At 42.9% G+C, this 23,697-nt stretch overlaps 1 protein-coding gene across 13 annotated transcripts in view; it reads right to left on the bottom strand.

Moving 5' to 3' along the window:
- MYO6 (myosin VI) overlaps window positions 1–23,697 on the bottom strand; it is a 168,041-nt gene that overhangs the window by 63,162 nt on the left and 81,182 nt on the right. For all 13 annotated transcript variants that reach the window (XM_065588044.1, XM_065588054.1, XM_065588047.1 and 10 more), the window contains 3 exons: window positions 15,059–15,203; window positions 8,438–8,595; window positions 6,402–6,493 (listed from right to left, as the gene is read on the bottom strand). In XM_065588044.1, coding sequence (XP_065444116.1) covers window positions 6,402–6,493; window positions 8,438–8,595; window positions 15,059–15,203 — 395 coding nt within the window. The remainder of the gene's footprint in view (window positions 1–6,401; window positions 6,494–8,437; window positions 8,596–15,058; window positions 15,204–23,697) is intronic.

Raw genomic sequence — 23,697 nt, 5'->3', positions numbered from 1 at the left:
TAAAGTTTCAGAAATATATTTCAGAAAACATTAAGATATTTTTGTCCATTAAGCTACATCTCAGATACATAGCTCCTTTGTGCCTTCAGCCACCCAAAGTGTGGTAGTAGATGTCGCATGAAGATTATAAAATGAAGAGGTTTTGTTTGTTTTTAAAAAGGGGGACATTTAAAACATTTTTAAATGAACCTTATAAACTTTTGGAGTTCCCTCCCCAATTTCTAAATTCTAAAATTATATAAAATACATTAAGACTCAATCATTCTTCCTCCTTTCCAACTTCCTCCCTACCTGCTCCCCCCCCCTTTTAAAAAAAATATACCTTTTTCCAAACACAAATTGATTTTCAATGCTACCCAGACATAACTGCAGGACACCTTGGACAATAAACTGCTTAGGTTTAATTTTTCTATTTGAAATTCAATTGGGAGCATTAAATATTTCCCAGCTGTGCTTTTACCACCATTTATATTACACAGGGCCCAAACAGGATTGTGGATCTATTCTTTTTCCATGAAAAATGGACATCAAGGTAGAAGACACAGAGATTATTACATGAAAAGTTAACCAATAAGTTGTGGCCCTGGGTGCCCATCAATGCCAAATGACAGAGGGCCCACCATAATGCAACTCACATCACGCTTGACACACTCAGTACCCACAACACACAGTTGTCATAAGTGGCATATAAAAAGGTGTCATGTAAGGTATCATATGGAAACAGACTAGTGACACACTGTTCCCAAAAAGCATTGTGTACAGGCTGTATAAAAAGAGTTATATGTGTGTGTGCTGGAAATATATGTTCTTCAAGTGTGTTTGGAAGGCAGTGCACACACCAAGCCTGATAAAGGAATGTAGATTGGCATGTCTGGCTGGCTTGATTACAGAGTACAAGGAAAGTATATTTACATATAAGGTAAACAAAGCCATCAAGCTAATGAGTGGCAAAGGAGACAATTTAGTAAGCACAGGGGGCGGGGGGGAGAGAGAGGAGGGAATCTGCATCCCAGGAAGCTTTCCTGGCTCTTGAGACAGAGACTATGGATTTTTGGTAATAGAAGGTGCGGAAAGACATTTTAGTTAACCATCATTTAGGGAACACAGGGAACAGCACTCTCTGAGCCTGTGAAAATTGGATCCCTTGGCCAGGAGGACCAGAGATGCTGGTAACTTGATGTATGTGAGGAAACTAACTTGTAACAGTTTGTTACTGCTAAAATTACATTTTAGACACTAAAAAGCGTGTTTTGTTTGCAACCATAGCTGTCTCTTTTTCCCTTGCTTATCATTTAAATCTGTTCTTTGTAAATAAACATATTCTTAGTTTTACTATAAACCATCTCAGTGCTGTTATATTGAAGTAAAATGTGAATCTTCAGCTAAGCTAACAGGCTGATATGTGCTCTGTCTCTTTGGAAGCATTGAATTTCATAATTTCTGTGGGTGTCCAGTGAATACACCAGGAGACATCTCTGGGGAACTCAGGAATTGAGGTGAATTGCTTGTTACCTACAAGACGGTTTAAATTGGCAGGTTCTCGAGGAGTTTGCTGGCAAGGCAGACAGGCTGGACTGGCAGGGAGCTGACACACAGCTTAGCAGCAGCAGAAAAGCTCTCACTTGCTGAGGCAGAGGGGTAAGACAGTGGCTTACAGTTCTGGGAGTCCTGATCAGAACATCACAGTGGCGTGGTCTGGACAGGATTTACACACTGCCGACTGGTTGACTGATGTTCACATTTCAAGCACTGATAAAGTAGATTTTATGTGAGAAGGCTGGGAACAAGTCAAAAACAGTTACAGTTTGTTGTTTTCTGTTTATTTCAGGCAATGAAAGAAAGACTAAAACTGAGCAACACCGAAACATCTATGAAATTAGAAATAGCCAGATTGATGGCTGAACAGAATGATAAAGAATGAGCAGGTGTGACAGCAGTGTATGAATACCAGAAGTGGGAAGCTGAAATGAGAGCCAGAGAAAGACAACAGCAAGGAGAAGCATACCAGAAAACCCTGGAAGAGGAGACAGCTGCCCATTAGAGAAGCATGGAACTGAAAAAATGGGCAGCCCAAAAAAAGGGTAGGAAAGACAGTGTAACCTGAGCTGGTAGGAAAAGCATAGACAGATCCCAAGTGTTCCCTCGTCACAAGGAATACCCAGCTGAGATAAATTATCCCCGAATACAAAGGATCAGATTGTATTGAAGAATACTTCTGTACTTTTGAAAGACTGTGCAAATTACATAAAATTCCAGAAGCCCAGAAAGTGCCCACAGTGATTGCAAAGCTCTCGGGTGAAGCATTAAATGTGTTTAATGAAGTGGAAACTGAACAGAGTTTGAAGTATGATGAATTTTAAAAGGCTGTGTTGCAAAGGTTTCAAATTACCCTTGACGTGTACAGGGTGAGATTTAGAAACCTCCAAAAAGGTGATGAATCACAGAGAATGTGTGTGTAAAATGTGCGATTTGATGAGCAAAGGGGGAAGGTGCTGATTATGACCCCTGTGCATTAGGGCATTTACTGAGCGTTTGCTCTGAGATCAGAGAAGCCATTTGGGATAAAACTTTAGGTTCTGTACAGGAAGCAGCTGTACAGGATCTAGCTGTTTCCTATGAACAAGACAGAGCATCCAGTGGGTGCATGCCACAAAGAGAAGGGCAAAAAGCCTGGTGTAAAGGGGAGACTCCTTTTCACCCTAGGAAAATGTCGGGTGGTTGGAGCCCAGAAACTCCCCAGAGCCGACCCATCATGGTAATCACATTTACAGACCCTAGAGGATGGTCTAAGAAGGTGTTACATATGAAACTCCACTGAACACCTGAGGAACAGTTGCCCTAAGCAAAGGGAATCTAAGCCCACATACCACCCAGCCCACATCTTTGGCAGAACAGAAGGTGGGGGCCATGTGATAAGAAAAGGGAGTGAACAAGTTGGAAAAAACAAACTTGTGAATGACCTAGAAGCTTAGGAGATGGTAATGAATACATCTGCTCTGACTCTAAAGCCAATGTCTGCTCCTGATATAAGAAATGAGCCTTCCTATAGCCACTGAACTAGCTCTGTAAATGCAGATGTGGAGAAGGAAATACTAGGATCTCTTTCATAGAATTAGAAGGAGCATACCCCTTAAAAGATGCAAGACACTCTGAGAATAAACTATCCATCAAGAAAGTAGCTGGTGCCAAGATACAATTAGCTTCATAGAATGCCTACTGGCTTACCTATGGATATTTATATCTTTAATTCAAAATTTTCAGCCAGTATGTATACAAGCAAATTAAAATTCAAAGGCAGTGGCTCCAGACATCTAAAACTCCACACATAGGCTCTAGAGTTTGAGGTACTCAGGAATCCCCACAGGTCCATAGTAAACCTTTCAGGTAACTACAAAATTCACCTTGTTGAAGGCATCAAGAAGAATAAATAGAATAAATGAAGTTTAGAATTTCTATGCCAAGCTGTTCTAAAAATATGAAATAAAAAAAAGAGTTAAGGTACTTTTCAGGGGATATGAACTCATGTTTTCAAACTTCTGATCTTGCAAATATCTTGTCCTATAACTCCGCAAACTTGTGGCAAAACACTATTCCTATATGTCACCAGTCCACAAGGACATTCAGCCAGATTGATTTACTTCTGACAAAATTGGAGGGAGGCATTCAGATAGAGCTTGTAAGAGAAACTTAATTAAACTTTAGATACATTTTGGAGAAATCATCCTCTCTCCACAAGGTTATATTTCATTTAAATGTAGTAACAAACTCTAAAGCCATCTCACATTATAAGTCACTAAATGAAACCCAATCTAAAGCGTTCAAACTGTTAAAATTATTTGATTATATACTCAAATGCCACTTTCATCTGTACAAAGCTTGCAAGCTCTGAGTATGCATCAATTACTGTTTTTTCGATGTATTGTAATTTTAATTAAATATTCTTCCAAGCACTCACACGAATAGGCAGACAACAGCTTTTTTTATTTCCTTATTATTGGCCTGTCTTAGCAAATTTGTGTCTGCAATAGACTGCTAGGCATATTGCTAAATATATAATCTTTCCTTTGGCCACGATCAGGAGCGCCGCCAGCTTTTCTGAAATGGCGCCCCCGCACAGAGGCGAAGGAAGGTCCCGCCGCGGAAATACCGCTGCGGTTGCCGCCCCCGAAATCACAGCGCCCTACGCGACCGCCTAGGTCATCTAATGGATTGCGCTGGCCCTGGCCATGAAAGGCTTTAACCCAGCACATGTGAAGCAGTTCAAATAGTATCCAAACTTTGAAGAAATGCACTATAAACAATGTTTAATATTTAAAAAGATAAAAGGGTCTGCTTGGCTTTAGTATATCTTCAAGGTAATTGCAGTACACTAACTATTTGCTCAGAAAAATGCTACTCAGTATAATCTGACCTTTTACCTAGTTTTCTAGTATGCTTTATAAAGTAATAAACATTTGTTATTTATAATTGTTCTCTGAAAGTACTATCTCACAGAGATGACAAAGTCTTATCTTGCCTTCAAAAGTAAAGCTTGTATGTCCCTTCTAACTTCAATCTCCTAGGAAAAAAGGGCTACCACTAGATCGAACCCAAAAGAGATTTAGTTAATGTTAGCTTACTTTTTTTTTTGTTTTTAAAGTGCTTACTGCTATCAATAATTTAGTGAGTCTTATAAAGGAAGTACATTAAATTTAAATACAGCTAGTAAGACTGATGAGAATATTAGCTCCAAGCCCTGCTACCTCCATACAATCTCAGACTATCAGGACAACATCTATCCAACAGAAAATCCAAGAACTCCAAAAGCTCAGGATGTTTGTAGGTGATTAAATGTCATCATAGTGACCACAAGACTTTAGAAAGGTTTTTGGCCTTGGAATTTGAAGCATTTTCTTAATGTTCCTGCCATGCTGAGGAAAAAAGGTACTCAGACAAGAAAAATCATCTCTCTCACAAGTCTGATGAAAACCTCATTTTCCAACAATTTAGTCACCGATGCAGTTTTACTTAAAACAGCTCTATCTGGGAGTTCATCCAGAAGTTCTTAAACCATGATTACAAAGTCACTTTTCTGATTGCATGGTGGAGTTTGATATTCTCTTTCAGTGACTTACATAGCAAACGTTCTCAGGTCACAAGTCCTAGATACACAGTCCTAAAATTAAAGTTAATTAGTTCCTGGGGATGAAACTGTGCCAAAGCAGCCAGCTTCTTTCTTGCCCCGAGCTTCTAAAAAGCCTGGGTCACTTAATCCAGTGTTCAGGGGAGCCTCTTCAATCTGCCCAATCCGTTACTCTTGTTCTTTAGGAATATGATAAACAATTTTGACCTCTTATGCTCTTATCCCTTTCCTACCTAACTCTTCAATATTACAGGCAGACACAAGATAAGGAGCTGTTTCTGAGTCTTGCCCTTCTCAGACTGCTCCAGCCAAAGTACCAGTGGTCCTTTTCAGAGTTTAACCAGTAGTTTATCCAATCATACTGGTTTTCTACAAAGTCTTTTCAATATGCAGCAGAAGTGCAACCTGAACACAAGTGTTATTTTAGTTTCCCCCCCACACTACTTTGAAGTCCTAGATCAGGTTCAAACATACTGATTTCATGAGCACTACCTTTTGAGAATGGGTCACATTTGATAGTACTATTTGAGGAGAAAGTATTTCTTAATTGAGAGCTTACTGAATTCTGAAAGCTAAGCAGGAAGTTGGAGTAGTGCCAAAATACTTGTGCAGTCATGGGGCACATGCAGTTTAATAAGGGCCCCTGAACTCTCTCTCCCCCCTTTTGCACAGGGAAGACAAGGAAAGCCACAAAAATGGAGCATTTTAGATTTCACCTTGTAGTCCTCTTTCAGATCCCTCCTTAGAAATCTTCTCTGCCACAAAGCCTACACTAAACAACGGTTAGGCATTTCGTGTGCTGTGACCAGTTTATCAAACTAATATGTCATTGTTTCCTGGTGTTTCCCACCCCCATCTGTTGCCTATAATCTCATACTCAGATTGTAAACTCTTCAGATCCAAGACTGTCTCCATTGTATGTCTACTCTAGCCTCTAGATGTTAACACACTACAATTAATAATAATAATTGCTTAGTACAGGAAGATGTGAGGTGCATTAATGCATGTTCCCAAAGATGAACAAAGCACCAACCAACTCAAACTGGGAAATAATTTGACATATTCAACAAATGAAAAATGCTTCAACCAAAAGCAAACTACACTTCTCAAGTATACACCTGACTCTACACTATAACAGACACACAAAGTTCTTTAATTGTAATTAAAAGGAAAATGAACAAAATTTATGGAAAGCATTGCTATTTCACATACCCTTATCTTAATTTTCTTTTCAGAAAAGTCAGTGGGTTACTCAGACATGAAGTGGGATATAAATTACCTCTTTCAGAATCCTTTCATTGAAGAATTGCTGCAGCTTTTCATTACAGTAGTTAATACAAAACTGTTCAAAACTGTTGTGTTCAAAGTATTCTGAAAAACAAAATGTTAAACTGCTTTGAATTATGATAAATTAGTATTCTGAAAATTTAGTTATATAATGTTGGGGGGGCAAAGATTAGTAGAGTTAACATTTTAACATCAAATCTTTTGTTCAGATCCATGACAAGCATATAGAATGAAGTGGTTTTACTGAGTCTCATAGTACCTGTAATAAGTTGGGTATAAACCAGAAATAAAAAGGACGTGAAAGTTCATGTTTCTGGAACCAATAACTTGCAGTTATATCTGATCTCACACTCTCCATTACAAGTTATTACTATTATTATACACAGCAAGAATGCAGTGGAACAAGGCCCTTATCTCCACACTACCACCCTGAAGCTACTTCACAGCACAGCCCTTACAAGAGCCATACCACCTGTGGCTCCCCTGGCCATCACTACGATGGCTGATATCCAATTTCCCTCTTTCTGTTTGTGGTGTTCATCCTCACCAGGAGTGCTTCCACCAACTGAAGAGCAGTGTGGGGGGCTGAGAGCCAAGGCTCGCAGCTCCCCACGGAGAGATCTGCTGCCCCCTAGGCTCTCAGCTCCCTGCTGGGAAGGGGGGGCGGGGGAGGAGAGGGGAAGACAGCCACCCAGGCTTCTCACCTCCCTGAGTGGGGAGCCTCTAGGCAGCAGCTCACCTGGGAGTGGGGAGCCGGGAGGTGAGGGGGGGGGGGCGATGGAGCCATGAAATTGACAAGAAAGCCTGGCAACCATGTAAGTAACGCAGTGTCTACATAGACACTGCACAGCCCTAACTACACCAACATAAGCGCTACACCTCTCATGGAGGTGGAGTTATTATGTTGGTGTACTAGCACACTTACATCGGCAGGACAAGGCTGTAGTGTGTACACGGACATAATTAGTTTGATGTAAGCTGCCTTATGTCGATCTAAGTGTGTACTATAGACCAGGCCTCAGTCTCTTTCTTATCTGCATATCAGTCAGTATACTCCACTCCCCCTAAGATTGTATGAGAAACTATAAGCACATTCAGTGCTGCTCCTGATCGCATTGGTTGTCCAGAACCAGACCCCACTCAAGGCTTTATCTTGAGGAAGGCTTGGGCAGCTCAGTACAGCTTTATACTGACACCTCTAAAGAGGAAGGCTCCCCTCAGAACAGTGAGTAGTCAGTGCTGCTGTTAAAACCACAGAGGGTCATGGAAAGGATCAGATTTTTATCAGTAAAGGTTGGTAAATGTCAAATTGATGAAAAAATACTTCCATAGATAACAATCAACATTTACACACAGACAAATTAAGAAAAATGCTACTTAAGAACATGATTTAAGGACATTTACTTTGTATATTTTGACATGTGATGTAGCCAATTTGTTTTAATGGTTATAAAACTAACTTTTTGACTCTCAACCTCTACTGTCATTAAATAATTACTGTATGACCCCTCATCCCCAGTAGCTTCCCACATCTGTGAACCTTTAAATCAATTAAAATTGAAAATAATCCTTAAAAATAAACATCTATATTATCCACCAAAACTGTAAAAATCCAATTCTGCCATGCCTAGTCTGGGAACTTTCTTGGACTCAAACTGCACAGGCTGGACAGAGCTACACACAGGAAAAAGTGGTGTCTGTGTAGACACTCCAGTGTTCTGAAGTCCAGTTTCAAACAAATAAACCTGTCCAGCTTCACATTTGTGATTTAGAGATTCTGTTAATATCTTGAGAAACTCCCCTATACCTTTGTATCTCAGAATTATCATTAATATACCATTGTACCTACCCACAATGTGTGCACACATACACGAATGATAAAGGACAAGAAAATCCAAAGAACTTTCTACCACAAAATCATGTATGAATCACTGCATCTCTGATAGCAGTAGAATAGGTAGAGCTGATTAAATAATCTGGGAAACATGAAACTGGCACAGACAGACAGACAGACAAAAGAGCACTTACCAAAACCAGCTATATCTAGAACGCCAATGAAGAAAGAGGAGGTCTCAAATGGAAAACACTGGTTTACTCGGTTTACCACATGATCAAAAAGATGACTATATACAGTTTTAGCCAAGGCATCACGTGCATTGTTTGCTTGTTCTACTTTCAAGGGTACCCTACAAAACAAAAAACAGAGACATCGTTAAGTTTCAGAATCTTTTCACTGTTAAGCATTTGAGACTACAAGGATGGAGGAAGACATCTTTTGGTTAAGGCACTGGACTAGACCACTGAAAACCTGGATTCTAGTGCCAATTCAGACACAGCCTTCTTGTGTGATTTTGGGTAATTCAATCACTCTGTGCCTAACTACACTATCTGTAAAATATAGATAAATCTTCCCAACGTCATAGGAGTGTTGTGAAGATAAACTCAGACTCCCATAGGGATAAGTGCCATAGAAAAGCCAATAAAATAAATAAATACACCTCAATGTAACAAAATATTCATCAGCTGCCACCATGATGGTGTCATGATTTTATTTTTGCTTTGTGTTTATTTATTCATTATAGTTTACTATGCTTTTACAAAGACTAGGACATCAGTTTATTAGTAATTGTGGGGATGCAAAACTGGACACAAATCTAAATATAAATGACAATTTGTTTATATGCTAAAAAGGAAGGGCTGGGTTTTTTTTTGTTTTTTTTTTAGTTTTTTTTTAATAGTCTGGAAAAGGAGAACATGTCCTTTGGTTTTTCTTTTTAATTTTCAGCCTTTACACTGCAATGTACTTTTCCCAGCTTCACATTGCTTTCTTGGTTTTACTGTTTAAAAAGTTGATTATGACTTCAAATGTTACAAAATACATGATGAAAAAGCACATTGGGTAAATCCAAAACCAGTTAAGTAAATCTAAGTTTAAATGTATTTTAAAATGTCTATTTACCATATTGGCTTTATGAAGTAACTATCTAATCTCCTGAGAATGCAAGTCTTTTCAAAGCTAGTTGAAAGATTTACATATGAAAAATTACATAAGAATGAAGTATTATATCATCTGGACATCACAAAAATATAGATATACCTACAGAAATCCATCAAATAGTCAGATATTCATATGTGCAATAAGTTATACATTTATTACTAGAAACCAATGTACAACTAGATGTGTGGAGAAAGACATCTAAAACAAGGAAACGTTTAGCTTCAATAGAAGTCAAAATATGGAAAAAGATTTTTTTTAATATATTTTAATATGGTAAAAAACCCAAAACACACACTCAAGCCCCAGTCCTGCTGCCATTGAATCAAACTGCAAAACTCCCACTACCTTCAGTGGTGCAGGATCAGGCCCTTAAAAGAGCAAAATTTTGCATGGAACTGTTAAGCCCCCAGCAAAACCTGCTGTAAACCTCTTTTAAAAGAAAATTAGAATACAATATTGACAGTGCTTTGCTGATAATGGCTATTACAATTTTGTGCAGGGTAAGAAAGGCATGGAATTTAATTTTTCTTAGGAGAACAACTATATGTCTTAGTGTTAAAAAAGATCAGTGATGAAGTGGGATGGACTGAAGGGTAAGGGCATTGGCAGTTGTGCTGGAACTAAGGGTGCTGGGGTTGCTGCCACACCCCCTGGCTTGAAGTAGTAATAACAAATGCATGGTTTCCACGGTCTCCATCATCAGGACCCCCACTACTAAAACTGTTCTAGCACCCCGGGGCTTTGGTATTCAAATATGGAGCTTTTCAAACGGACAAGAATCTACTTATCCCCAGCCCCCACAACTAAAATATGTGCTGCTGACATCCATTTAAGAGGTCGTGGTTTTCATAATTATGAAGCATTAACTACCCTACCACCCCTACAGGGCTCTTTTTCAGTTAGGGTTGAGAAGAAATGGCAGGTCAGAGTGAGAAAGCTTATACAGTGCAGATGTCCATGTTATACTCGTTCTGTATATCCATAGCAGAGTTAGTCTCCTTTTACAAGCACTACATTCTCTTGAAAAAAATGTGTTTTCAAAGACAGTACTTCTAATGTCTGAGATCACTTTCTATCGTAAATGATAAATTAGGAAAGCAAAGACTCCATTCACTATGGACAACTACAGCTACATTACATTAGATAGTAATTAGCCTTAACACACAATCTCTTCTTCCACTAAGTATCTCCTGATTTATCTTATGGTAACAAGTACTGACAGTAATCTTATCTTATAAATAGAGGCAAGGTACCTTTATATTCCCTTTTGATATATTTAAGAGATCAGCCTGGTAATCTTCACAACAATTCATGTCAACTGCAGTTCTCTTATATAATCCAGTATACCATATTTATTTAAGGATATAATTATTTTAGCTATAAAGTATGTAAATGGTTATAAAAAACTGAGATGTTAAATCATTAACACGTGTAGCTAAGAAACTGCTAGGGTATTTATTCTATTAAAAATATTAGAACTACTCAAGATTGAACTACTGCAGCAATATTAATTCCAGGACTGCACAAAACAATTATTGTGAGCACCTACTGCAAACAGAAGAAACCCATGGAAAGAGAAATCTGGTTCTACAAATGCATTTTTCACAACTTAAAATGCACAAAAGAATTACAATATAGTGTCCTGACATTGCATTGAGATGATGGAATGTGGTTGGAGAGTTATTAGGTACTGACACAGAGTAATAATGCAATATCATCAAACTACTTACTATCTAAAAGGAGACTTTTTTGTGATCCAAAATCAGATCTAGATTGAGGTAGTAGTCCCAACTGTTTGTAGTTTGTGAACTCTAGGTTGTAAAAGACTGCTTTACTCCAAGCAGTATTACTCCAAGACTAAGCATAAGAAGCTAGAATGATACCATTTGAAAACATTTTACACTGTATCATCTTCTCCAAGTATATCACCTATTTCACCTTGCACAGTTCTTGTCTCGAAGGATGCATGGAGGGAGAAAAGCTGAGTAACCAAAGATACCAAGGTGCATTAATTTTGAGAGGAATATCAGATTTTGTATCTGAACACATTATTTCTATCTGTAGATTTTCTGGCTATGCATTGCAAGACAGCCATTGCTCTTTCAGGTAAGCTAACAAGGACAGATACATTTAGTGTCACTGACAAGTTCCCTTGGCATGTCCACTTCAGAATAATATTTAATAAATCTATGAAGAGAGCATTTAACATCACCCTTCTTGATGGCTCTATTGTGCATAGCAGAACATAACCTTTTTTATGCTCTGAGCAGAGCTATTTCAGTTGAGCTATTTCTTCATTGTGACCTACTAATTCTCTCAGAAAACAGAAATGGAGAAACCATGAACATTTTTTAGGATATACGTTTCTTTAAATCTAGAAGAAAACATTTTTGTTTAAGTATTATAAGTATTAAACACAGGTTTAACCAATTATTTTTGAAACTATTTAACTGGTAAAACCTAGATATTTCATGAAAATCTAGTGCACACTAATCTGCTTTCATTATAGATTCAATAAGGCACAAGGGAAAGAGATAAGTTTGTTAATGTGTGGTTTTCTTAGCTGAATAAGTTTAGAATAAGGCTGGAGCAGGGGGCTTAATGCAATGATTTCAGGTCTGCAGAGCTCTTCTTACTAATCCACAGAGTAAAATATTGTGAAAACTAAGCAGTAAAAGATCTACTGGCATAAAATAGTATAGCCACCTGAAACAGCATCTGTTAACATTGTGTCAGAGTTACCAATGAAAACATGCTAGTCAGAAAGAACATAGCTGGACTCCTACCCAAGGGGAGTATGCAGGTCTGGCAGTTTAAATATATATATATATATATATATATATATCGGTCATTTTAGTTGTAAATTGAGCAAATTTGATCTGGAAAACCATTATTACAGTCATTTTTAGAGAAGAAGTACCATAGAGACATTTGGAACAGCTTCCATATGTGGAGAGGCTAAAAAGATTAGGGTTGTTGATCTTAGAAAAGAGATAACTAAGAGGGGATACGACTGAGGTCTATAAAATCATGAATGGTGTTGAAAAAGTGAATAGAAAAGTGTTATTTACTCTAACTATATTTCAGGGGGTCACCTGATGAAATTAATAGGAAGCAGGTTTAATACAAACAAGCTGGGAGAGGAAGACAGGGACGGATCATTCCATAATTGCCCTATTCTATACACTTCCCCTGAAGCTCTGGTACTGGCCACTGTTGGGACAGGATACTGGGATAGATGGGCCTTTGGTGTGTATGGCAGCTCTTATGTTCTTAAACATTTGGGGAAAACTGGTCCTGTCTGCTCCAGAGGATTTAGAACACTCCTTCACAGATGCCCCCCTTCCTATTTCCAATCCCATTTTAATTTTTACCGGCAGTGGCCATCCTGAAGTTCTCACTATTGAATTCCCTTCCCATACACAATGACAAGCAGGATGAAGTGTTCACATCACTGCCTAAAGATTCCAACCATTTATTCCAGGTGTGGCCAAACTTACTGACCCTCCAAGCCACATACAACAATCTTCAGAAGTTCGAGAGCCAGGATGCATCTGCTGGGGCTCAGGGCTTTAGCCGCAGAGGGGGCACCTGACAGGGTCCAGGGCTTCAGCCCTGCTCCTATTGAAGCCCCGAGATGACCTCCTGCCCTGCTGGGGAGAAGCCCCTACCCCACCACCCTGCATTTAACTAGAAATGAGAGGAAAGGTCACAAGTGAACAGCCACTTAGTATAATGTAGTAGTGGGAGAAAAAGATGCAGACTAGAGAGCACACATATTGTGGGGTGCAGAATCAATCTTAACAGAGACCTAAAATACTGTATCAGCATTAGTATGGTTCAAGCCTGGAGACCATTCTAAATAGTCTTCAGTCGGGAAGCAGGCCTCAGTGTTACCTACTTTTAAAAAAAAAAAAAATCTCTACAGCAGTTCAAACAGCAGACTTACCTACATTCATGTTGTGGTAAGCAACTCCATTAGATCCTTAAAGTTCAGAGTATGACCAGAGAAATGCAAGTGTTCCAAAGTGTTTTAAGATCAATTTTTCACATCATAAGTATGATAGAATATAAATGTACATTAACTAACTTGCTGCAGTGCTCAACTTACACTCAAGACCATAGCATGATACACCAAGGTTAAACCAAATTATTGCTCATTTTACAAAACCATTTGCTATTTTGTATAGATGTACAACACTTACTCTATTTTTGAAATTATGACAATATTTAGTGCTACAAAATACAAAAAAGATATCAATAGTTATGAGTAGCATTTTAAATCTCAAGTGATATAAATATTTAATAAAAATCTATATAATAAAAATACTTTTAAAAGGAACTTCTGGTTTTTTAATGTGTTATTACTATTTACACAAGTAAATTCAATAACCCTTTTAATGGCTAAAGCACACTTCTTTCCATTTTAGTTTGTCCTCTTGTTCTATTTTTCTAACATTCCTAATGAAACAAAAGCTAACTGTGCAGTTTTCTTTAAGTCTTTGTTGATGCATATAAACCGCAACTGTACACACAGTTCTGCAAACATCATTTGCTGCAGTAGTTAACTGTTAACAGTAGAAGCTCAAACTTCATTGCCAAGAAACTGGAAAAATCACCCATTTTTCTGCAGACAATCATAAAAATTGTATATTTAAAAATAAAAACAGTTTAAAATCTGGAGGACATTCCCAACAAGATTATAGCAATCATATATTAAAGTTTTAGGCCTAATATTAATTAACAGTGCCAGGGTCCCCTTAAATGAATATTTGTTAACACAGAAAATTAAATATTTTGAGAGGTTTAAGTATGGATTTAAGAAGTTACTGTTATACATTTAGATTTAATGCCAACTTCATTGATACAGAAGTTTAAAAAAAATTCAGAAAACTTAGTCAATTTTAATTTATTTAAAATCATTACTTAATCATAATACTGTAGAGCAATCACATTATCCTTCAAAATGAAAGCAGATATAAGAACACAGAAAGGCAACAGATTGATTTTACTAAATGATCTAAAATGTAACTACTATAATAACCACCACAAGCAACCAGCACAATCACCATTACTTACAAGCTAATATTTTTCACTTCCATCTCCATTTGCATCTTGAAAGGTGCTGCACACTTAGTTACAACACTACGTTTTCCCTTACCTTTTAAGTAATCATTGTTATGCTAAAATTGATTCAGTTTGTACTTAAAAGTGGTTAAGCATGTGCCTTAGTTCATTTGACCTTTCTCAAATGTATAAGCAAAGGGCTGAACTTTCTAAACAATTTATTTCAGTGATGCTGCTTATATTGTATTAAATATCTCATAATTGCTACTTTTGTTACACAGATAGTATTCAATTCCTACAGCTGAAGGTGGGGGTAAGAGAATAAAAACTGGTATGGTGGTAGGCATTTTATTTACTGTTTCAAGCACTTTGGTATCAGGAAGTTGACTAACTTACTAAAGCAATGAGAAAGACTGAGAAATCTGCATCAAAGTCCATGTTTTAGAGACTGTTTACAGACAACCAGATGTATGTTGAACAATGCAGTTATTAATTAAAAAAATATCTATAATCACTTTTACCATTTATTTTTAAATGAGCTACTTTTGCATTTACAGCTGAACAGTGGAGTGTTCTGAACTTACTTTATAACTGTTCCTTTGGTGCCCCCTGCTGTTGTAAGCATGACTCTGGTGGTTAAGCTGACACGTAGATCATCCTGATCCAAACCTAGCAATTCTGCACAGTATTCTAGAGACTGACTAGATTTGTTCTTCAGAATGCATCCACCTAGTGAACAAGTTAAGAAAGATGTTACAACAAAAGCCAGCTGAGATGACAATTAGTGACTATTTAAAAAAAAATACTGATAATTTAGTGATTACACGCTATTTACTGAGATGTGCAACAGAAGTTTGAGAAATATAAACAAGTCATATAATGTTATATTAATATGACATCTTTGTATTCACAAATCCCCTTTTTACTATAAAAAACAGCTCCAGTCTAGGAGCAGAACAGGACCAGAAAAAAAAAGAAAACACTGCAACCTGAAGATCGATTTTCCTAACCCATAGAATTCTCGACATCAAAGGATGTATTTCTTGGTTCTAAAAACTAAAGATATATAAAAAGAACGGTTACTTACCTTCTGTAACTGTTGTTCTTCGAGATGTGTTGTTCACGTCCATTACACATTAGGTGTACGCGCGCCGCGTGCACGGACGTCGGAAACTTTTTCCCTTAGCGGCTCCCGTCGGGCCGGCAGGGCCCCCTCCTTCCCGCCAGAGCGGCGCCCCGCTCCAGGGTATATATATCCCTGCCGACCCGACCCCTCCGGTTCCTTCTTGCCGGAGACTCCGACAGAGGGGAAGGAGGGTGGGAAGTGTAATGGACGTGAACAAAACATCTTGAAGAACAACAGTTACAGAAGGTAAGTAACCGTTCTTTCTTCTTCGAGTGATTGTTCACGTCCATTACACATTAGGTGATTCCCAAGCTTACCATTGGAGGTGGGTAGGAGTCAAGGTACAACTGACTGTAGCACAGCCCGTCCGACCATCGCGTCCTCTCTGGTCTGATGATGGATCGCGTAGTGGGCTGCGAACGTATGCACGGACGACCAGGTGGCCGCCTTACAGATCTCCTGGATAGGGACCTGCGCCAAGAAGGCCGTTGAGGACGCTTGGGCCCTAGTCGAGTGGGCCCGGATCTCTGGGGCCGGAACATCGGCGAGCTCATAACACGTGCGTATACAATGCACAATCCATGCCGACAAGCGCTGTGTCGAGATAGGCAAGCCTTTCATACGTTCCGCAATAGCAATGAACAGCTGAGGTGTTCTGCGGAACGACCTGGTCCGTTCCAGGTAGAATGCCAATGCCCTTCGAACATCAAGGGTATGTAGGCTGCGGTGGTGAGGGTCCGTATGGGGTTTAGGGAAGAACACTGGTAGACAAATGTCCTGTCCCATGTGAAACTGCGATACCACTTTCGGAAGGAATTTGGGGTGCGGCCTCAGTTGCACCTTATCCTTATGAAAAACTGTATAAGGGGGTTCCGAAGTGAGGGCCCTCAATTCCGATACCCTTCTGGCCGATGTGATGGCCACGAGAAACGCCACCTTCCACGAGAGGTGCATGAGGGAGCAAGTGGCTAGGGGGTTCAAAGGGGGGACCCATGAGCTTTGTTAGGACTAGGTTCAGACTCCACACAGGGACAGGCGGGCGCGAGTAGGGAAACACTCTCTCCAGCCCCTTGAGGAATCGGGCCACTGTGGGGTTGGAGAACACTGACACTCCCAACTCACCCGGATGGAAAGCCGAAATGGCGGCTAAATGCACCCTAATTGAGGCGGGCGCAAGCCCTTGATGCTTGAGTTGCAGTAAGTAGTCCAGGATCGACGGAACTGAGGCCTGTAAAGGCTGTATGTGCTGAGGCTCGCACCAGTGGGAGAACCTTTTCCATTTTGCCAGGTAGGTCGCTCTTGTAGAGGGCTTCCTACTACTAAGGAGGATTTGTTGAACCTGGTGAGAGCACCTGTGCTCTGCATCGTTCAGCCAGAGAGATACCACGCCGTGAGATGTAGCGAAGACAGGTTCGGGTGGAGCAGGCGACCCTTGTCTTGTGTGACTAGGTCGCGATGGAGGGGGAGGGTGATTGGGTCGGCTATGGACAATTCCAGCAGGGTCGTGAACCAATGCTGGCATGGCCAGGCCAGGGCGATGAGTATGACTGTCGCCCTGTCCCTGCGGGTCTTGAGGAGAACCTTGTGTATGAGTGGGAACGGAGGGAAGGCATACCTCAGGCTCCCTCCCCATGGGATCGTGAAGGCATCTGCTAATGATCCCTGGCTCAGGTTCTGGAATGAGCAGAACTGAGGGCATTGACTGTTGTCCTTGGTGGCGAACAGATCCACCCGGGGAAAGCCCCACCTCCGGAAGATTGAATGCAGGACGTCTCGCCTCAACGTCCATTCGTGCATTCGGTAGGATCGGCTGAGGCAGTCCGCTAAGCCATTTTGGATCCCCGGAAGATACGTCGCGATGAGGTGGATCGCATGGGCTATACAAAAGTCCCATAATTGGAGTGCCTCGCGACAGAGGGGAGAAGACCGGGACCCGCCCTGCTTGTTTATATAGAACATGGCGGTAGTGTTGTCCGTCAGGACTGCCACGCTGTGACCTTCTATGGTGGCGTGGAAGGTCTGACAGGCGAGGCGAACCGCTCTTAGCTCCTTTAGATTGATGTGAAGCAGTTTGTCTTCTCTGGACCACAGCCCTTGGGTCCGCAGTTCCCCCAGATGCGCCCCCCAACCCAGGTCCGATGCATCTGTTACCAACGTCAGAGTGGGCTGTGGGGCAGCGAAGGGGATCCCTTTGCAGACCTGCTGTTGATCGAGCCACCAGCGGAGCGAGCCCAACACCTGATCTGGGATCGTCACCACTCGATCCAATGGGTCTCTGTTGGGGCGGTACGTTTGGGCAAACCACAACTGCAAAGGCCGGAGCCTTAGGCGGGCATGTCTGACCACATGTGTGCAAGCTGCCATATGCCCCAGGAGCTGCATGCAACACCTTGCCGTTGTCGTGGGGAATTTTTGGACTGAGCTTACGGCCCTCTGAATTGTCAGGAACCGTGACTCTGGGAGGCTTGCCCGTGCGGTCACCGAGTCCAGGGTCACGCCTATGAAGTCCAGTCTCTGTGTGGGGACTAACGTGGACTTGGGCACATTGACCCGGAGGCAGAGTCTGTCGAATGTCTGCAAGGCCAGCGTCATGTGAGATCGGACCTCGGCCTCCAACCTGCCCGCGAGAAGCCAGTCGTCCAAGTACGGGAACACACGCGCATCCTTCTCTTTCGAAGGAAGGCTGCTACCACGGACATGCATTTCGTGAATACTCGTGGTGCTGATGCCAGGCCGAAAGGCAGGACCGTAAATTGGAAATGGCGCTGGTTGATAACGAAGCGCAGGAACCGCCTGTGGGCCGGATTGATAGCGATGTGAAAATAGGCATCTTTCATATCGAGGGCAGCGTACCAATCCCCCGGATCCAGGGATGGGATAATAGTTCCAAGGGAGACCATACGGAAGCGCGCTCTGGTCAGAAACTTGTTTAGGTCGCGCAGGTCCAAAATAGGACGGAGGCCCCCTTTTGCCTTGGGGATCAGGAAGTATCTGGAGTAGAATCCTTTTCCCCTTAGGTCTGGTGGGACCTCTTCCACTGCTCCTGCTGCGAGAAGGGTCTGTACCTCCTGCATGAGAAGTTGCTCGTGAGAGGGGTCCCTGAAGAGGGACGGGGAAGGGGGATGGCAGGGAGGGGGCGAGGAAAACTGGAGGGTATAGCCCGCCTTCACTGTGCGCAGGACCCAGCGGTCCGATGTTATGCGCAACCATGCCCGGTAGAAATGGGACAGGCGGTCCTTGAAACTCGGAGGAGGATCCGGTATAGAATGTGGTACGCTTTCCTCGGGCGTAGCTTCAAAAGCCTGGTTTGTTCCCTGGCTGCGGCTTGCCCTGGCCGTGACCTTGGCCCTGGTTAGGTGTATTGTTACGTCTCCGCCTGTTATCCCTGCCACGACGGCGGTACGGTTCGTGCCGAGGGCGAGGGTGGTACTGCCTCTGTGGTGGCTGAGGTTTAAAGGGCTTGCGCTGTGTCACCGGGGTGTGCATACCCAACGACTTAAGGGTTGCTCGCGAGTCCTTAAGGCTATGTAGCCTGGCGTCCGTTTGGTCGGAGAACAAGCCCGAACCTTCAAACGGGAGGTCCTGCAGTGTGGTCTGCACCTCTGGTGGAAGGCCTGAAGCCTGTAACCATGCCGAACGCCTCATCACTACCCCGACGCGATTGTTCTAGCCGCTGCGTCGGCTGAGTCGAGGGAGGCCTGCAATGAGGTCTTGGCCACCGCCATCCCCTCGTCCACCAGGGCCGTGAACTCAGGATGCGCATCAGGCGGTAGGGAGTCCTTAAACTTGGAGACTGATGCCCAAGAGTTAAAATTGTGTCTGTTTAGAATCGCCTGGTGAAGGCCCCCAGATGAATAGACTTTCCTCCCGAACAAGTCTAATCGCTTAGCTTCCTTGCCCTTGGGCGCAGGAGCTTGCTGGCCATGACGCTCTCGCTTGTTGACCGCCGAGACCACCAGTGAACAAGGGGACGGGTGTAAAAAGAGGAAGTCAAACCCTCTAGATGGGGCGAAGTATTTCCTCTCCACGCCTCTTGCAGTCGGTGCACTGGAGGCCGGCGTTTGCCACACCGTCTTATAGTTGGACTGGACTGTCCGTATAATCGGGAGAGCGACTCTGGAGGGCCCCTCCGGGCTCAGGATATCGACCATGGGGTCCTCCTGTTCTACAGTCTCCTCCGCTTGCAAGCCCAGATTGAGGGCTACCCGACGAAGCAGGTCTTGGTGCGCCCGATGGTCAATCGGGGGAGGGCCGGACACAGTCGTGCCCGCTACTGCCTCGTCCGGCGAGGAGGAAGAGGTCGGGGCCTTCTGCCCATCCTCATCTTCCTGCAACCCGGCATCGACCGGTTGCTCCTCTGGGGCCTGACCCACAGTGTGGGACTGGGACGGTACCGTGCTCGGTGCCGAGTCCACTCCCTCCCGCTCCGGCAGTCTAGAGACCGTTGCCTCCTTATGCGATGGCGGGCGGTACCGCGGGGAGCAGGATCGGTACCCTGATGGCCCGGATCTCGAGATCCTCGATGGGGGCCCTTGCTGGTGGTAGGCCCAGGGTGTCCAGAATGGCCATTGGCTCGGTTGGCCCCACTGGGAATGACCATAGGCTTCGTAGTCCCTGCTGGCCTGCGCCCTATGGGCATACCCGCCGTACCGGCCCGAGTCAGTCTCCGAGATCACGGACGGTGACCTGGAAGGCCACGGCGGAGCCTTAGGATGGTGCCGGTCCGGGTTTGGGGAGTAGCGCCTCCACAACCGGGACCTGGAGCAGCGTCTCGCCGACCTGGACCTGGATCGGTACCGGTGATCGCGGGACCGGGAACGACTACGGCTGGTCGGCATCGGGTAACGTACCGCCGACGCCTCGCGGTGCCGACTCGTGCTTGGTTGCTGAGTCAGTGCCGACCGCTTGTTGAAGCCCAACTGCTGCGGTGCTTCCTGCGCCGAGGGCAACCAGGAGTCCACTGAGGCGGAGCTCGACCGGGACCGGTTTCCTGAACGGTGCCGAGACGGCGACCGTGATGGGCGCACCATCGCCGGCTTGCCTCTGTGTGGCAGCTTCGACGGAGCGTCCTCAGTACGTGTAGGGGCCTCAACGGACAATGCAATGAGGTCCTTAGCTGCCTCAAATGTGTCCGGAGTGGAGGGCTGTTCCAAGAGCTCCTCCAGCCCTTCATCCTCACTCGACGCGCCTATCCCGGGGCTCGACGGGCCTTTCGGCGCCGGAGCCACTACCGGGGTCTGTGCCGGGGCCGTACCGGCCTTAGGCGCACTTGAGGTCTTCACCAGCGCCGCCCTCTTATGCGGGGAGCGTCCTCGGGCCTTGGGTTGGCCCTTCGATTTTGCCGGCGAAGACGACCGCTGTTGTACATGCCCCCGTTGGGTCGGTGCCGTGGGCTTCGGGTGACCCGCCGGCGCCGGTTCCCGCACCGATGCCGGGGCGCTCCGCACGGAGGCAGACGGTGCTGCCGAAGTGGAGGGCTGCAACGCCGTCTCCATGAGCAGCTGCTTAAGGCGAAAGTCTCTTTCTTTCTTAGTTCTGGGCTTAAAGGCCTTGCAGATCTTGCAGCGCTCTTTCTGGTGAGCTTCCCCCAGGCAGCGGAGACACGAGTCGTGGGGGTTGCTCAATGGCATAGGCTTGCGGCACGTGGCACAAGCCTTGAAGCCTTGGGCGTGCGGCATGCCCCGCCGCCCAGGGCCGGTGCCGGGGTTGACCAAGCAACCACAGCAGGAACTTTAAGTACCTAATGAGCTGTTAACTACTAAGCTCAACACTACTACTAAATAACTGATAACTGCTAATAACACTAATGACTATGTTAAGGGACACTCTCAGACGAGAGACAGAGTTGTTCCAACGCCGCCACGGACGGTAAGAAGGAACTGGAGGGATCGGGTCAGCAGGGATATATATACCCTGGAGCGGGGCGCCGCTCTGGCGGGAAGGAGGGGGCCCTGCCGGCCCGACGGGAGCCGCTAAGGGAAAAAGTTTCCGACGTCCGTGCACGCGGCGCGCGTACACCTAATGTGTAATGGACGTGAACAATCACTCGAAGAAGAACTACCAGCTCTTAAAGAAAGGATTATCTCAGAACATAGAAAGAGAGTTGGAGAAATAAAGGTTAATGTTTGATAATGTAGTTGTTTATACTCTTCCTAATTAGTTATTGTTATACTGCTTTATTGTATATATTTTGATAGCTATTTTAGAAAGACTTTTTAAAAGATTCCTATGTTTGTAAATATTTCACCCATATATTTACAAGTCTAACAAAATTATTACATATCTTAGTTCTTATTTCACTTGATGCTTGTTGCATTTAATTTCTGAAGCAGTTTATCCCCACATGCCATATAATAAATCAGACTTTACTATCTCAGAAACATGGCACTAAACATGATAACCCTGAAATTAGTTAACCATAAACTTATATATGGTACATAAGAAAAATAAGGGTTGACTTGGCAGAAATGACACTAGTTTCCATTAAATGCTTTCTTTGACAAATGCACAGTGAAGGACTTTCCAGCATTACCATGTTTCATGATGCTGTAAAGTGTAATTAGAGTAATAGATTTTTAAGGCCAAACCTGTCTGTACTATAGCAATTCTCTTATAAAAAGACAACCAGTCTTGATTTAAAGATTTCCAAAGCAAGAGAATCCACCACATCCTTAGGTAAATTGTTCCAACTGTTAATTACCTTCAGTATTAAAAATTTATGCTTTATTTCTAGTCTGAATTAGAATCTGCTCATAGACCCACAACAGTTTAGCAAGGCCTTGACATTAAAAATCAGCATTTTCCCATAGTTAAGGTTTCTGTATCTTCAATAAAATAAAATAAAATGTTATTACTTTTGCCAGAAGCACAAACCTTTTATCCCTCATAACCCTAAAACTAAGGTGGAAATATTGTGAGGGTAATCACAAATGATGAAGAATTAAGGGATTCAGGCAGTCCTCCACTAACTGTTCATTGACAGACAATAAAATATTTGAGTTCTTTAAAAGACTAGTGGTTTTGTGAGAAAATGTAATGCCTGGGAGTAAACTGAGCTCCACTGACATGCCACTTTCAAACATAACTTTTATAAAACACAAGATTTTGTCTGGAAATTCTCCAGCTTTCTGAAGCAGCAGCAAAAGTTTAAATCAGGTTGGTATAAACACACTTCAAGAGTGGAGTCCTGCTCCAGCAGAATATATACGGCCCATCAAAGCTAGGCTACCTTTCTGCAAGTTTCAGCAAGTCTTTTTGACACCTCTATGTGTGTACATGGGAGGGGGGAGAATGGGTGGGGCTTTTACTCACATTTAAAAAACTTTGAGCTCTTAAAGATTTTATTCTAGAAAATAGTTTGAATTCTAAGTTTAAATAAAAGACTCTGCCCTTTTATGTCCCCCTCCATCCATTTCATACCGTTCCCAATCCCTGACAGTCTTACTTCCATGTCTTCTGGCCTCTGCAACTCCCTCTTCCTCCCGACCTGTCTCCTTGCTTCACCCCAACTCCACCATGCATCCCATGCTCCTGCCCCTAATCACCCATTTGCAGGACCAAACAGTTCCTTACTACCCCAGCCCACTGCCCATCTTTCCCAGCCTTCTCTTCTTTCACATTTTCCACACCCAATTCATGCCTGGAACAAAGAGCTAGTCAATTTACACTTATAAACCTCTAAAGCCTCTAAAAATAAACCTACCTTATAAACCTCTAAAAATAATTTTAAACATTCCTCTACATGCGCATTCTAACAAATTTGTACAAATATGGACCTGGTTATGCAGGTTGCAGGAGGTGGGGAAGAGAACAACAAGTTAAAAAGCCACTATCTTACCATCTTAGTTATACACAATTTCCACACAGAGAATATTTCTATCCTGGACAAATTCAAAGTGTCAAGATTGGGGTTCTCTTAAGTCTCGCCCACAAAACAGAGCAGCAATAAATAAATAAATTTAAAAGAAACAAGAAGGATAGCAAAATGGTAAACAGACCTAACAAAGTCTCGTAAATTGCATAGTAAGATTATCAGTTTCCCAGCTCCTCCGTACTTCCCCTCCCCCAGCCTTCCTGTACCTTCAATTTATATCTCTG

This window comes from Chrysemys picta, chromosome 3 (assembly GCF_011386835.1).
Source record: "Chrysemys picta bellii isolate R12L10 chromosome 3, ASM1138683v2, whole genome shotgun sequence".
Lineage (NCBI taxonomy): Eukaryota > Metazoa > Chordata > Testudines > Emydidae > Chrysemys > Chrysemys picta.
Note: the sequence above shows the minus strand (reverse complement) of the source record. Positions and strands in the feature narration are given on the sequence as shown.